This window comes from Myxine glutinosa, chromosome 11 (assembly GCF_964187855.1).
Source record: "Myxine glutinosa chromosome 11, kmMyxGlut1.1, whole genome shotgun sequence".
NCBI lineage: Eukaryota > Metazoa > Chordata > Myxini > Myxiniformes > Myxinidae > Myxine > Myxine glutinosa.
Genome location: NC_136271.1, coordinates 102272462 through 102285025, shown reverse-complemented (window position 1 = coordinate 102285025; position 12564 = coordinate 102272462). Strand labels below are relative to the sequence as shown.

Sequence of the window (12564 nt, the reverse complement as noted above, 5' to 3'; positions counted from 1 at the left end):
GGATTTATAGACGCCATATTGGACGCCATATTGGCGTCCATATTGGACGCCATATTGGATTTATAGTTCTCATGAATATCTAATGACATTTAGAAAGTTGTAAAATCATTTCTAACCCCTAAAACCAGGTATAAGATACCCAAATTTGGGGTATAGGGTGAATAGTGAAAAAAACACTACATTGACCATTGATATTTTGAGAAATTTGGCGGCCATTTTGAAAATGGGTGATAACACACATTTAGCTACATCGTTGAATTTGCTATCACATATTTTCTTATTCTAGAGGTAAAAACCTTGTCAAAAATCATTATTAGCCTTACTCCCTCAATTTGGTACCGGTTGACCCCCCTAGCTGATAGCCTAAGCGTTATTGGTCAATAAGCGATTAAAACGATAAGGAACAGATTTATGAAAAACTGTGCATGCATGTTCACTGAAAGCTTCCAGACAGTATCATTCCATATACTTCAAAGCACTGGCACTCAGATGGGTGTTGGCACTAATAAAACACAAACGTATAATAAAGTAGGTGGGGTACATCAAGGTAATTAGTGCAAAATTAGGTTTACAGAAGAGTAAATAACAACTGTACACGTTAAAACCAACGCTGCACATTCTGTGATCCGCTGCACATTCTGTGATCCGTGGCCTTTCACCAAAAGTAAAAATTTTATTTTCGATGTAATGATCAAAAGAAAACCCTAATTAGAATATACTAAAATGTTTGTTGATACATTTTAAGTACTGTACTGTATACTTTCTTTGGAATTGGTTATCTCAAAAGTGCTTCAACACCGATTCATCGTACTATAATTCACCAAATGTCCGTCTATCTGTCTGTCTGTCTGTCTGTTCGAAGGTACCGCAAAAACGGCTCAACCGATCGCACCAATATTTTGGGTGGGTAATCCTGGGACCCCCTGGAGTAAAATAGGTGATATTGTTTTTCCAATTTTACAAAGTTTTCCAATTTTTCCAAACACGATGGAATAATATTTACCGATATGAACAGTGATGTGGCTTTTATTGAAATTCTACAAATACTGTTTAGATTTTGATGACAATTACGAACCTGCAGCGAATCCGGAAGTGGACAGATGACGGCAATGCACGGGTTTGACAATATCCCAATACAACCGTCATTCAATCGTAACGTTTAATCGTTAAACGTTAATCGTGTTAATCGTTTTGTTAAAGTATCAATTGATGATTGGAATTGAGTGAATACAATTACGATTTTGAATTTGTAATTGTGTTCACCCAACCGTACGGAACATCACATCAGGATTTAAATATTTGTTTATGTCACGAATGTTGTTAAAAGTTTATTTTTTATATTAATGTTATATAATTTGTGATTGGAGTTATGCTGTTTGAAATGAAAAAAGAGATATCGAGTTCAAGTGAATGACGGAATGCCGTGACGGTTTCTACTTTATAAACGTGAATTCGCGGATCGCCATATGCAGATTCGCCATTGACTGGGTATGGAACAAACGTACCCGTTTGTTTGCGAACGGGTACGTTTTTCATGGAAGTCCTTCACGAACTTGCTGTCCATGTCTGACGTGCGACTGAAGGTGCTACAGGAATGTGGAATTTATTGGTTTCATGCTTTAGCATTCGCCGTTTCTGCACTGTCTGTTTGCTTCTGGCCTCCCACCCATGCGTAGCACGGGTACCTCACTGGTTAATAAAATGCATGTTTATCAAAATGATACAGCAGACAAGTTACACAAGATATAATCATTTTTCATCATTTTTTCAAAATTTGCATCAGTTATTCAATTATTATTGATAGATTGAATGAATATCTTTCAAAGTACTTCTCATGTGCATATATTTAAGCCTCCCCCATAAGATAGCGGAAGGTTAATTACTGTTGTAAGGTTTGTCTTTACAATTAATGCCCCCAGTTTTTAAAGGTACCTTAGAGTTTCTGATACCCCTCGGAGTTCTAAACCACCATTTATGTTATATTTGGAGGATGGGGCGGGGGGTCTTCCTTTTTCTGTTCTAATGTCAGAGCTGTATGTTGGATCCGGCTGGGGCTTTCAGAATGAAATTTTGTGTTAATGAATGAATGAATGATCGTTTTAAGGCCATTTTCCCCGCTAGAGTGGGGGTTAGCCTTGCGGGCCCCATGAGAATCATGGTTCCCTGTTTGAGGCAATGTTTTTATGGCCGGATGCCCTTCCTGACGCCAACCCTTGGTCACGCTCTTACGATGCGCAGGGATACAGTGTGCCTATTCTAAATCAGGGTACACACATTGATCATTCATCCCAGCAAGCTGGTACTCAATTTGCCGACCTCAGAAGGATGACAGGCTGAGTCAACCCCCCTGGCGTTAATTCAGCGATCGACCGGGATTCGAACCCAGGATCCTAGGATCCCAAGCCGGCACCCTAACCGCTAAGCCAACACCAGGCTCTTCAAATGTCTGTCTGTCCGTCCGTGTGTGTTAATAATGGGAATAAAAAGTATGTGGGGGGAGGGGGAACAATTTTTTGACCTTGGCCTCATTTCAAGGTCATGATATAATTATCGACAAACATTTCTCACCAAAACTCGAACAAGGCTTGTCCGATCAGAACGAAATTGCCACGGTCAAGGTCAAATGGCGGTCTGAATTCTTTTTTTGTCATTGCTCAAATTTTGTCAATGCAGTATCTCGAAAACCAATTGGCCTTCCAAGATGTTCTTGCATCGTAATAGTGTATCTGCACTGAAGTTTGGCACCGGTGTGCTCAACCAATTTTTTTGGATTGCGACCTAATTAACAAAAAACACATTTTTGATCACAACTTGAATAATGTTCCTCCATTTTTAACGATGATGAGTTTTATGGATAGATTGTAGATGGGGACACATTTTCTTAATTTACACCCTCTCCCTAAATATTGAAAATCAAGGTCACATGGAGGTCCAAAAACAAATATGACCATCATTGGATTGCAGGTGCCAGGGGAGGCTTACCCTCAGAATTTGTTGATATCTAGTCTTCATTTCCTTTTTTTCACCCACGCACAAAAATCTCACCCCTGAAGGTCATGTTTCTTTCCATAAATACGCCTCATGTCAAGTAAGTGATATTACAAATTTAATGAAAGGCAATATGAAAAATTATTTTGAAGAAAACAGATGCACAGTTTGGAACATTTTATATAATTCATAAACACCATAAATGTGAATGTTACCTCCAAGAATGTTATCATTCTTTGCTGAAATCGTCTTGATTTTCACAATTCCAAATTCTGCTGCCTGCAACACACATACATGGCAAGACAAATTAATCTCTAATACAACATGCATTTTAAGGCCATTTTCCCTGCTAGAGCGGGGGTTAGCCTTGCGGTCCCCATGACAATCTTCTCCATTTTGCCCTATTTTCTGCATCTCTCCTTGTTAACCCCCTTGCCCGCATTTCAAAGACAATATATATCTCTACACATTTAGAACATCCTGTCTTTTTAACGAGTTGGGAAATACAGTATTTAAATCAAATAGCATTCACCACCTAAAAACTAAATAACCCAGCAACCTTCAAAAAAAGAAGAGCATTGTGTGCCAGGCCCCTAGCCAAAACAATCAGCAGCACAGTCATTCCTCAGTAATGACAACCAGCAGACAGATTTCTAGCCCTCAAACAACATTCAAGTACATCCCAGAGTGACTTTCTAAATTGGATATGAAAAAAACAAAACACCGAGGCTCGTGGAACACACAGAACTAAACTAAACCTAAAGCCTCGCTAAACCACAGAACAAAAAACAGAGAAAACCTTAACAGAGGAGAATAGAAAGCAGGGAAATTCACAAAAAGGAGGGCAGAGTGAAACAACAGGACACTTGGAAGAAAGGATAAGGGGAAGAATAACAAGCTGGATACAAGCCCAAACAGAAGAAGGAGGCTGCATGAAGAGGAAAGGAAAACCAGGAACGAAACGGTAACGGAACAAAAAAAAAACAGAAATGAGGGTGGGTGGGGGGGGGGGGGGGGTGCGGCTAGGGGGTGAGACTGGGAGTTTCAGTAGACTTGGGTTACTGGCAGATCACATGCACTCTGGAGAAACCCAGCAGAGGGATGAAGACCAGAAGGGCGGGTTGAATACAAAGAGGTCACCAACCTTTCCGAGATGTGGGAGAAAATGGCCCAGACATTCAACCTCATCAACGGAAATTCCTGTCATTTTAAGGGCCTTGGTCTCCAAACTTTGGATTCCTACTCATCCATTATTTACCCACAAATTGCTCTGAAACCCGATGCAGCCATTCTACTCGATGGTCCGCAGGATTGATCGGTCTTAGATTTTTTTGATTTTGGATTAGGGGTCTCCCAGGGGGGTTCCCTCATATTCTCGCCCTGTAACTTTCGGTACAAGGAGATCGCGTCGGTGTGGGTTTGAATATCGGTTTTGTCTGAGCTATAACCTCAAGAGATGACTGTCGGCCAACTTGGTGGTATTTATTATTATTCTACGGCAGCAGGAACCATTTAGAAAAAAACATTGCAGACACAGAAACACGACGCAAAATGACATATAGTAACAACAACAACAACAGGCATTTTAAGGCCAATTTCCCTGCTGGAGTGGGGGTTAGCCTTGCGGGCCCCATGACAATCTTCTCCATATTACATATAATTATAATTATATATAAATTAATATATGTGGGAAAATTACATGCCTAGACCAGGAATCGAACCCAGGTAGTCTGGAAAACCATACCAGTGCTCTGCCATCTGAGCTATCTGGGTGACCCTGACTGAGCATGAAATTTTCCCACACATATGATTGCCAGTCTCTTTCCGTCAATGCTTCCGGGGAACTCGCTGCCAACCATAGGAGCACCAACGGCTTGAACACGAGAGGGTCTTCCTCCAATGGAGGGACAAATCCATGTCCTCTATTATTAATACCCACGGGGGCGTAGTGAAGCAGGTCTGGGCATGCAATTTTCCCACATATATCAATTTAATTATTTAATCCTGTTCATTAATCTAATAATTATATATAATATATAATATATTCCACAGAAGAAGAGCACAAACAACACCCACACTCACAACAACCACATCAAAAACAGTTACGTGTTATAAAAGATCCATTTTTCGCAGGATTCCCTTCATGTTGCATCCTCATTGAGACTCATATTGACATGCAATATGTTTGTGAAGTGCAACATGCTGCCTTTTGATTAAACCCATCAATGAAGCAACGAGTATGCACAGCTAGTTTCCCAAAAATGTCACAGCAAAACACACTCAACGCAGATTCGGATTTCCATTGTGGGAAAAAATATGCAAATATATTAGGGAAGAGTGCATAAGGCTGAAGAGTTTACGTTTTGTATCCCACTGGTGAAGCCTGATATGGACCTGGACCAGAACCAAAATAGAGTCGGTGTGTTATCATCTAACCAACCCATCCACCGAGTTTTGTCATAACTCCTAAACAAATTTTTTTAATGTCATGTTATAGCTCGTTTTCAGCCCTATCTCAGAGTGCAGTCCCTCGGATATATGTTAAACTGGGCGTCGTGTCTCCTGGCATTCGTTGGTGTACCTTAAAGATCCCACAGTGTCCTTCGTGAAGAGTAGGCGAGCTATCGCCGGCAACATAAACAAATTCCAAATGTGTGCCCTAACTTAGAGGAGGAACTGCATCAGCAGCACAGCCACACTCCCAGCAAACAGCCGCCACGCCACGTGCCTCGACTCATACCACAGATTTTTACGTTCACAAGAAGTTGTCAATCACATTTATTTTGACCCACCAAGCAGACAGCAGTCTATGTTAGAAAAAGACATTTACAGTTCAACATTGGATCTCCAGTACATACACATCCACAAGTGCACAGAGCCGGAGATATATGAGTTCCAAAATCTGAAAGATATGCTCCAGTAGATCCGCATCTCAAACTTCCGCAACAACAAAGCTGGAGACGGGGGAGTTCCAAAATCTGAAAGACAGGCTCCATTAGATCCACATCTCAAACTTCCGCAACAACAAAGCTGGAGATGTAGGAGTTCCAAAATCTGAAAGACAGGCTCCAAGAGATCCACATCTCAAACTTCCGCAACAACAAAGCTGGAGATGTAGGAGTTCCAAAATCTGAAAGACAGGCTCCATTAGATCCACATCTCAAACTTCCGCAACGACACAGCTGGAGACGGAGGAGTTCCAAAATCTGAAAGACAGGCTCCATTAGATCCACATCTCAGACATCCACAAGTACACAGCTGGAGACGAAGGAGTTCCAAAATCTGAAAAACAGGCTCCATTAGATCCACATCTCAGACATCTGCAACTACACAGCTGGACACGTTCCAAAATCTGAAGGACATGTTTGCACAAACATGAAATAAAGGACAAAATTAACCAATCAATTAAACTGGAGAACATGAGACAACTATAAAAACATCTCTCTCTAACGTAGTACAACTACAAGCATGACGACTTTGATCATAATCTGCATTTTCTTACACAAACTCATCAATCACCACCTGTGCAGATAGATGGAAGGATTCACCTGAGAAAGGGTACTCAACAACAATACGCACAATGCATGCATACAGCACAGCCGGCTTAACGAAAGCTCTGCATCTCGGTTACGTTACCCTCACAAGTACAAGTTTATGAATTCGTTCTCGTTCGACGACGGTGGTAATAATTACACGAAGATGCAGGTATCAACTACCAAGAAAGGTGAAGCCTTTCGACCAGGAAGTTGTGGGTTCGTAACAACCACAACAACCCGGGATTCTCTCACCTCCTTGACGGGCGGGTACTTCTTCTTGCAGTCCATAGACAGGGCCCTTAGGTCACCCTGCAACTGCTCCAGCAGCTTCTTCACCGTCGCAGGCGAACTCGATGCCATCGTGCGCCACTACCAGCGGACGAGCCCCGTTCCTGGCCTGTCACGTCCAGCCCGGCGCCCGATCGCGTCTCGCCAGGCCGCTGCGGGTCGATGCGCCGTGGCCCAGGGACTCAGCGGCCTGCCAGCATCGACGTGTCCTTGCCGACGCTTTCCAGATGGAGGAGGAAGGCGAAAATGAGTGGAGAGACCAATGTCGTAGTCAAGCGAGAGAACGCCTCAGAGCGCGGAGCAAAACAAGCCGAACGTCCACGTCACGAAAAAAAAAAACCTACAACATCCGGTAACAATGCTCTTCTTCTTCCTCCGTATCAAGATCTGCATCGTGCTCTTCCGGGAGCGGTGCTAATGGATAGATTTCAGACGAGTGCGCATCATCGGGTCTACAGCTTAATCTGTTTGGAAATGAATCTTTAATTACCGAATGTGTGACCTATAGAAAGATTAATAAACATATTGAAGCACCGGTGCAGCCGATGCCGAAGTCTCATTAAAAATGGATCCTTTTACGTCACGAAGTGTGTACACAGTTACAGTACAGCCGGCTTAACGCCCTCTTATTATGTTACGTCAACTCAGAAGTTATACTGTTCAAAAACATACCCCATACCCTTGTTAATGTTATGTATCCTTAATACGTTTATTTGTCAGTTTGTTAGTGTGTGTTTGGTTACTCCTCCTGCAGTTCTGACCGATTACATCCAGGCTTTCTACATCTAACCACCGCATGACCAGACGTGAGCAGAAATTCACACATGAAGGAACTGTGAAGGAACTGCGCTCCAACGCGAGTCGAAAGAAGTGACGCGACCAAAGACGGAATTCGTCCGAGTTGCTTTATTGAAACAAAACAGCTCAGGTATTCTGACAAGCCCGTTTTTCGGGCAGCAATATATATACACATTTATGTCGGGAAGTTTGCCCGGCAAAAGCTATACCGGGCATGCCCGGGTATCAAGGGCGAGCCTTGGAAAGGCGAGTCTGGACCTGCCCGGGCGTGTTTGGCTGCGGCCTGGCAAGTCGAGGCTGGGCGTGCCCGGGCGCTCTGGGCGAGCACTGGAAAGGCGATAGCGGGCATGCCCGGACGCTCTGGGCGAGCCCTGGAAAGGCGAGAGCGGGCATGCCCGGGAAAGACGAGACCGGGCGTGCCCGGGAGGTTCGGGCGTGCCCGGGAACAGTGAGTCCGGGCATGCCTGGGAGAGGCGCGTCTGACCGTGTTCTGGCCGGTGCAAGGCGATTGTGTGCATCCAGCGGTAACCGCTACACACGCCCCTCCAGAATCGACCTACACCGGCAGGGTCAATTTAAGTGGGGTCCGGATGACCCGGCCGAAGCGACCCCTGGAGGGTCGTGGGGAGGGGTCCGACGTGGTGGTGGGTGGTCGAGCGGGGGGAACTGTGGACGGGGGGCGGCCTCGCCGTGGAGGAAGGGCCAACCGTGGTGGTCGGTCGACGTCCATGTGCGCCGGTTTGAGGCGGTCCACAGAAATCCGGTCCGGCCGGCCGCCGAAGTCGACGATGAAAGACTTGTCGCCCCGTCGCAGGACCCGGAAGGGCCCGTCGTACGGCGGCCGGAGTGGCCCCCGGTGCGCGTCATGACGCACAAAGACGTACTCCGCTGTGTGAAGCGCCGGGGGGACGTAGGACTGGGGGCCACCGTGGCGGGACGTCGGCACGGGGGCAAATCGTCGGGCGGCCTCCTGGAGGTCCGAGCGCTGGCGAGCGGCGGACCAGGGACTGGTAGCGTCGGGCACGAATTCGCCCGGGACGCGGAGCGGCTGGCCGTAGACGAGCTCGGCGGCGGACGCCTGGAGGTCTTCCTTGGGGGCCGTGCGAAGGCCCAAAAGGACCCACGGCAGCCGGTCGGCCCAACCGTCGTCCTGAACGCCGGCCATGAGTGCGGCCTTCATGGAGCGGTGAAACCGCTCGCACAACCCGTTGGCTTGGGGGTGGTAGGCCGTGGTGCGGTGCAGCGTGACCCGCAACGAACGGGCGACCACGCCCCAAAGCTCAGACGTGAACTGTGGGCCGCGGTCGGACGAGATGTCCGCTGGTGCGCCGAAGCGCGCGACCCAGGTGGCGATGAACGCCTGCGCCACGTCGGCGGTGGTGGTGGAGGCGAGGGGCACGGCCTCCGGCCACCTGGTGGTCCTGTCCACCATGGTGAGCAGGTGGGTGAACCCCCGCGAGGGGCGCAGGGGACCCACCAGGTCCACGTGGACGTGGTCGAAACGCCGTTCAGGCACGGCGAAAGGTGCCAGCGGGGCCTGGGTGTGGCGGTGGACCTTGACCCGCTGGCAGGCCGTGCAGGCGTTGGCCCAGTCGCGGATGTTTCGTCGAAGGCCGTGCCAGACGAAACGCGCCGACACCAGCTTCTGAGAAGCTTTCCGGCCCGGGTGAGAAAGGCCGTGGATGGAGGCGAAGATGCGGCGCTGCCAGGAAACGGGCACGATGGGCCGAGGCTGGCCCTGGGAGACGTCGCAGAGCAGGACGGTGCCCACGAAGGGGATGTCGGCCAGGCGGAGGCCCGTGTCCGCCGCACGGAGTGCCTGCACCGAGGCGTCGGTGGTCTGGTCGGCCGCCATGAGCGCGAAGTCCACGCCGAGGTGGACCGCGTTCGCGCTGGCCCGAGAAAGACAGTCGGCCACGGCGTTGTCTTTGCCGGCGACGTGCCGGATGTCCGTGGTGAACTCCGACACGGCGGAGAGGTGGCGCTGCTGGCGGGCCGACCACGGCTCCGTGACCTTAGCCATTGCGTAGACCAACGGCTTGTAGTCGACGAAAGCCGTGAACGGGCGGCCCTCCAGGAGGTGTCGGAAATGGCGAACGGCCAGGAATAGCCCAAGCAGCTCGCGGTCGAACGTGCTGTAGTTTAACTCGTTCGGCCGGAGTTGCCGGCTGAAAAAGGCGAGTGGCTGCCAAACCCCGGCCACCCATTGCTCATGGACGGCGCCCACCGCGTAGTTGGAGGCGTCCGTAGTGAGGGCGATGGGCGCGTTGAGCACCGGGTGAGCCAGCAGCGTTGCGTCGGCGAGGGCCCGTTTGGCGCTGGCGAAGGCCGCGTCCATGGCCACGGACCAAACAATGTCATGCTTGGCCGGCTTGCCCCGGAGGGCCTCGTAAAGGGGCCGCATGAGCTGAGCAGCGCGGGGCACGAATCGGTGATAAAAATTCACCATGCTGAGGAACTCTTGGAGGGCCTTGATGGAACGGGGACGCGGGAACGTGGTGATGGCCTCGACCTTGGTCGGCAGCGGCACGGCCCCGGTCTTGGTGATGCGGTGGCCCAAAAAGTCAACGGTCGTCGCGCCGAAGTGGCATTTGACCGGGTTGACAATTAAGCCGTGCTCGCTGAGGCGACCGAACAGTGTTCGGAGGTGGAGGAGGTGCTCGGCGCGGGACGTGCTGGCGACGAGGATATCGTCCAGATAGACGAAAAGAAACGGCAGGTCGCGCAGCACGCCGTCCATCAAGCGCTGGAACGCCTGGGCCGCGTTCTTGAGGCCAAACGGCATCCGCAAAAATTCGAACAGGCCGAACGGCGTGATGACGGCCGTCTTCGGGACGTCGGCCGCCCGGACAGGTACCTGGTGGTAGCCCCGTATCAGGTCAATTTTCGAAAAGATGACCCGTCCCGCCAAACGGGCGGAAAAGTCCTGAATATGCGGGATCGGGTACCTGTCGGGGGTGGTAGCGTCGTTTAGACGGCGGTAGTCGCCACACGGGCGCCATCCACCCCCCGGCTTTGGCACGATGTGCAGTGGCGAGGCCCACGCACTATCGGAGCGCCGCATGATGCCGAGGTGCTCCAACGCGTCGAACTCGGCCTTCGCCACGGCGAGCTTGGCCGGGTCGAGGCGGCGGGCCCTAGCATAGACCGGCGGGCCTGTAGTGGGTATGTGGTGCTCGATCCCGTGCCGCACCGCGACGGCCGAAAACGTCGGCCGCGTGAGGGCCGGGAATTCCGCGAGCAGGCGAGCGAACTCGTTCACTGCCGGGAGGGCGCACGCCAGTTCGGTCGGCGCGGAGCTGCTCATCGTGCACGCCAGGGAGCTGAAGGTCTCGGCGTTGACAAGGCGACGACGTTTGACGTCGACCAGCAGCCCGTGCGCGCAGAGGAAGTCGGCGCCCAGCAAAGCCATGGGGACGCAGGCGGTCACAAAAGTCCATTGAAAACGCTGGCTGCCGAAGCAGAGGGTGACGACGCGTGGGCCGAAAGTGCGTATGGCCGAGCCATTAGCAGCGACCAAAGAGGGGCCGCAAACGGCGTCCCGCCTGTCCTGCTCGGAGGCGGGTATGACGCTCAGTTGGGCGCCGGTGTCACACAGGAAACGCCGCCCAGACGCTTTGTCCCGAATAAACAGCAAGTTGCCCGAGTGGCTGGCGCTCATGGCTGGGAATGAACGCCGGCCCGGCCGTTTCCCGACCTGCCGAAAGTGCACGGGGGCCGGCACGTCCGAGCCTTGTGTCCGAACCTGGCGTGGTAATAACACCACGCCCGGTCAGGTGGAGGCCCCGGCCGTCGTGTCGGAAGCGGGCGGTACGGCTTGGCGGCCGCCAGTTGCACCGGCAGTTCGGCCTCCAACCGCGCAGGGCGCTCGGGCGTCGTGGGCGTCGCCTCGGACGGCGGTGGGCTCCAGGTAACCGCGCCGATGTGCTGGCCCGCCGAGGAGATCTTATCGGCTTCCCTGGCGAGGGCGCGGGAATCCGTGATCAACGTGCCAGCCAGGGCGAGGCGTACCGGGTGAGGCAGCTGGCGAAGGAACAGCTCGCGTAACAGAAAATCCGGAGAGTGCTCACCGAGCAACGAGAGCATATAGTCCATGCGCTCTGACGGGCGCGTGTCGCCGAGCTCGGGCAGAGCGAGCAGGCGCCGTGCGCGTGCTGCCGGTGAGAGGGCGAAAGCGTCGAGGAGGAGTGTCTTCAGCGCGTCGTATTTGTCAGCAGCCGGCGGGTGCTCGAGGAGGCTCAAGGCGCGGGCCGCGGTGGCGGAACCGAGCGCCGCCACAACATGGTGGAAGCGGGTGTCGTCCGCGGTGATGCCTCGCAGGGCGAACTGAGAGTCCGCCTGAGCGAACCAAACAGCCGCGTGAGCCTCCCAGAAGGTAGGCAGTTTAAGCGTCACTGCCGTATCCATGTCGGTAGGTCACCAATGAAGGAACTGCGCTCCAACGCGAGTCGAAAGAATTGACGCGACCAAAGACGGAATTCGTCCGAGTTGCTTTATTGAAACAAAACAGCTCAGGTATTCTGACAAGCCCGTTTTTCGGGCAGCAATATATATACACATTTATGTCGGGAAGTTTGCCCGGCAAAAGCTATACCGGGCATGCCCGGGTATCAAGGGCGAGCCTTGGAAAGGCGAGTCTGGACCTGCCCGGGCGTGTTTGGCTGCGGCCTGGCAAGTCGAGGCTGGGCGTGCCCGGGCGCTCTGGGCGAGCACTGGAAAGGCGATAGCGGGCATGCCCGGACGCTCTGGGCGAGCCCTGGAAAGGCGAGAGCGGGCATGCCCGGGAAAGACGAGACCGGGCGTGCCCGGGAGGTTCGGGCGTGCCCGGGAACAGTGAGTCCGGGCATGCCCGGGAGAGGCGCGTCTGGCCGTGTTCTGGCCGGTGCAAGGCGATTGTATGCATCCAGCGGTAACCGCTACACACGCCCCTCCAGAATCGACCTACACCGGCAGG

At 51.5% G+C, this 12564-nt stretch overlaps 1 protein-coding gene across 5 annotated transcripts in view; it reads right to left on the bottom strand.

Annotated features, from left to right (window-relative positions):
• The window catches only part of MON2 (MON2 regulator of endosome-to-Golgi trafficking), a 108170-nt gene extending 100984 nt beyond the window's left edge, over positions 1-7186 (bottom strand). For all 5 annotated transcript variants that reach the window (XM_068131400.2, XM_068131401.2, XM_068131402.2 and 2 more), the window contains exons 1-2: positions 6777-7186; positions 3204-3267 (exon numbers count right to left, since the gene is read on the bottom strand). In XM_068131400.2, coding sequence (XP_067987501.2) covers positions 3204-3267; positions 6777-6884 — 172 coding nt within the window. In that variant the 5' untranslated portion in view covers positions 6885-7186. The remainder of the gene's footprint in view (positions 1-3203; positions 3268-6776) is intronic.
• Between the last annotated feature and the right edge of the window lie 5378 nt (positions 7187-12564).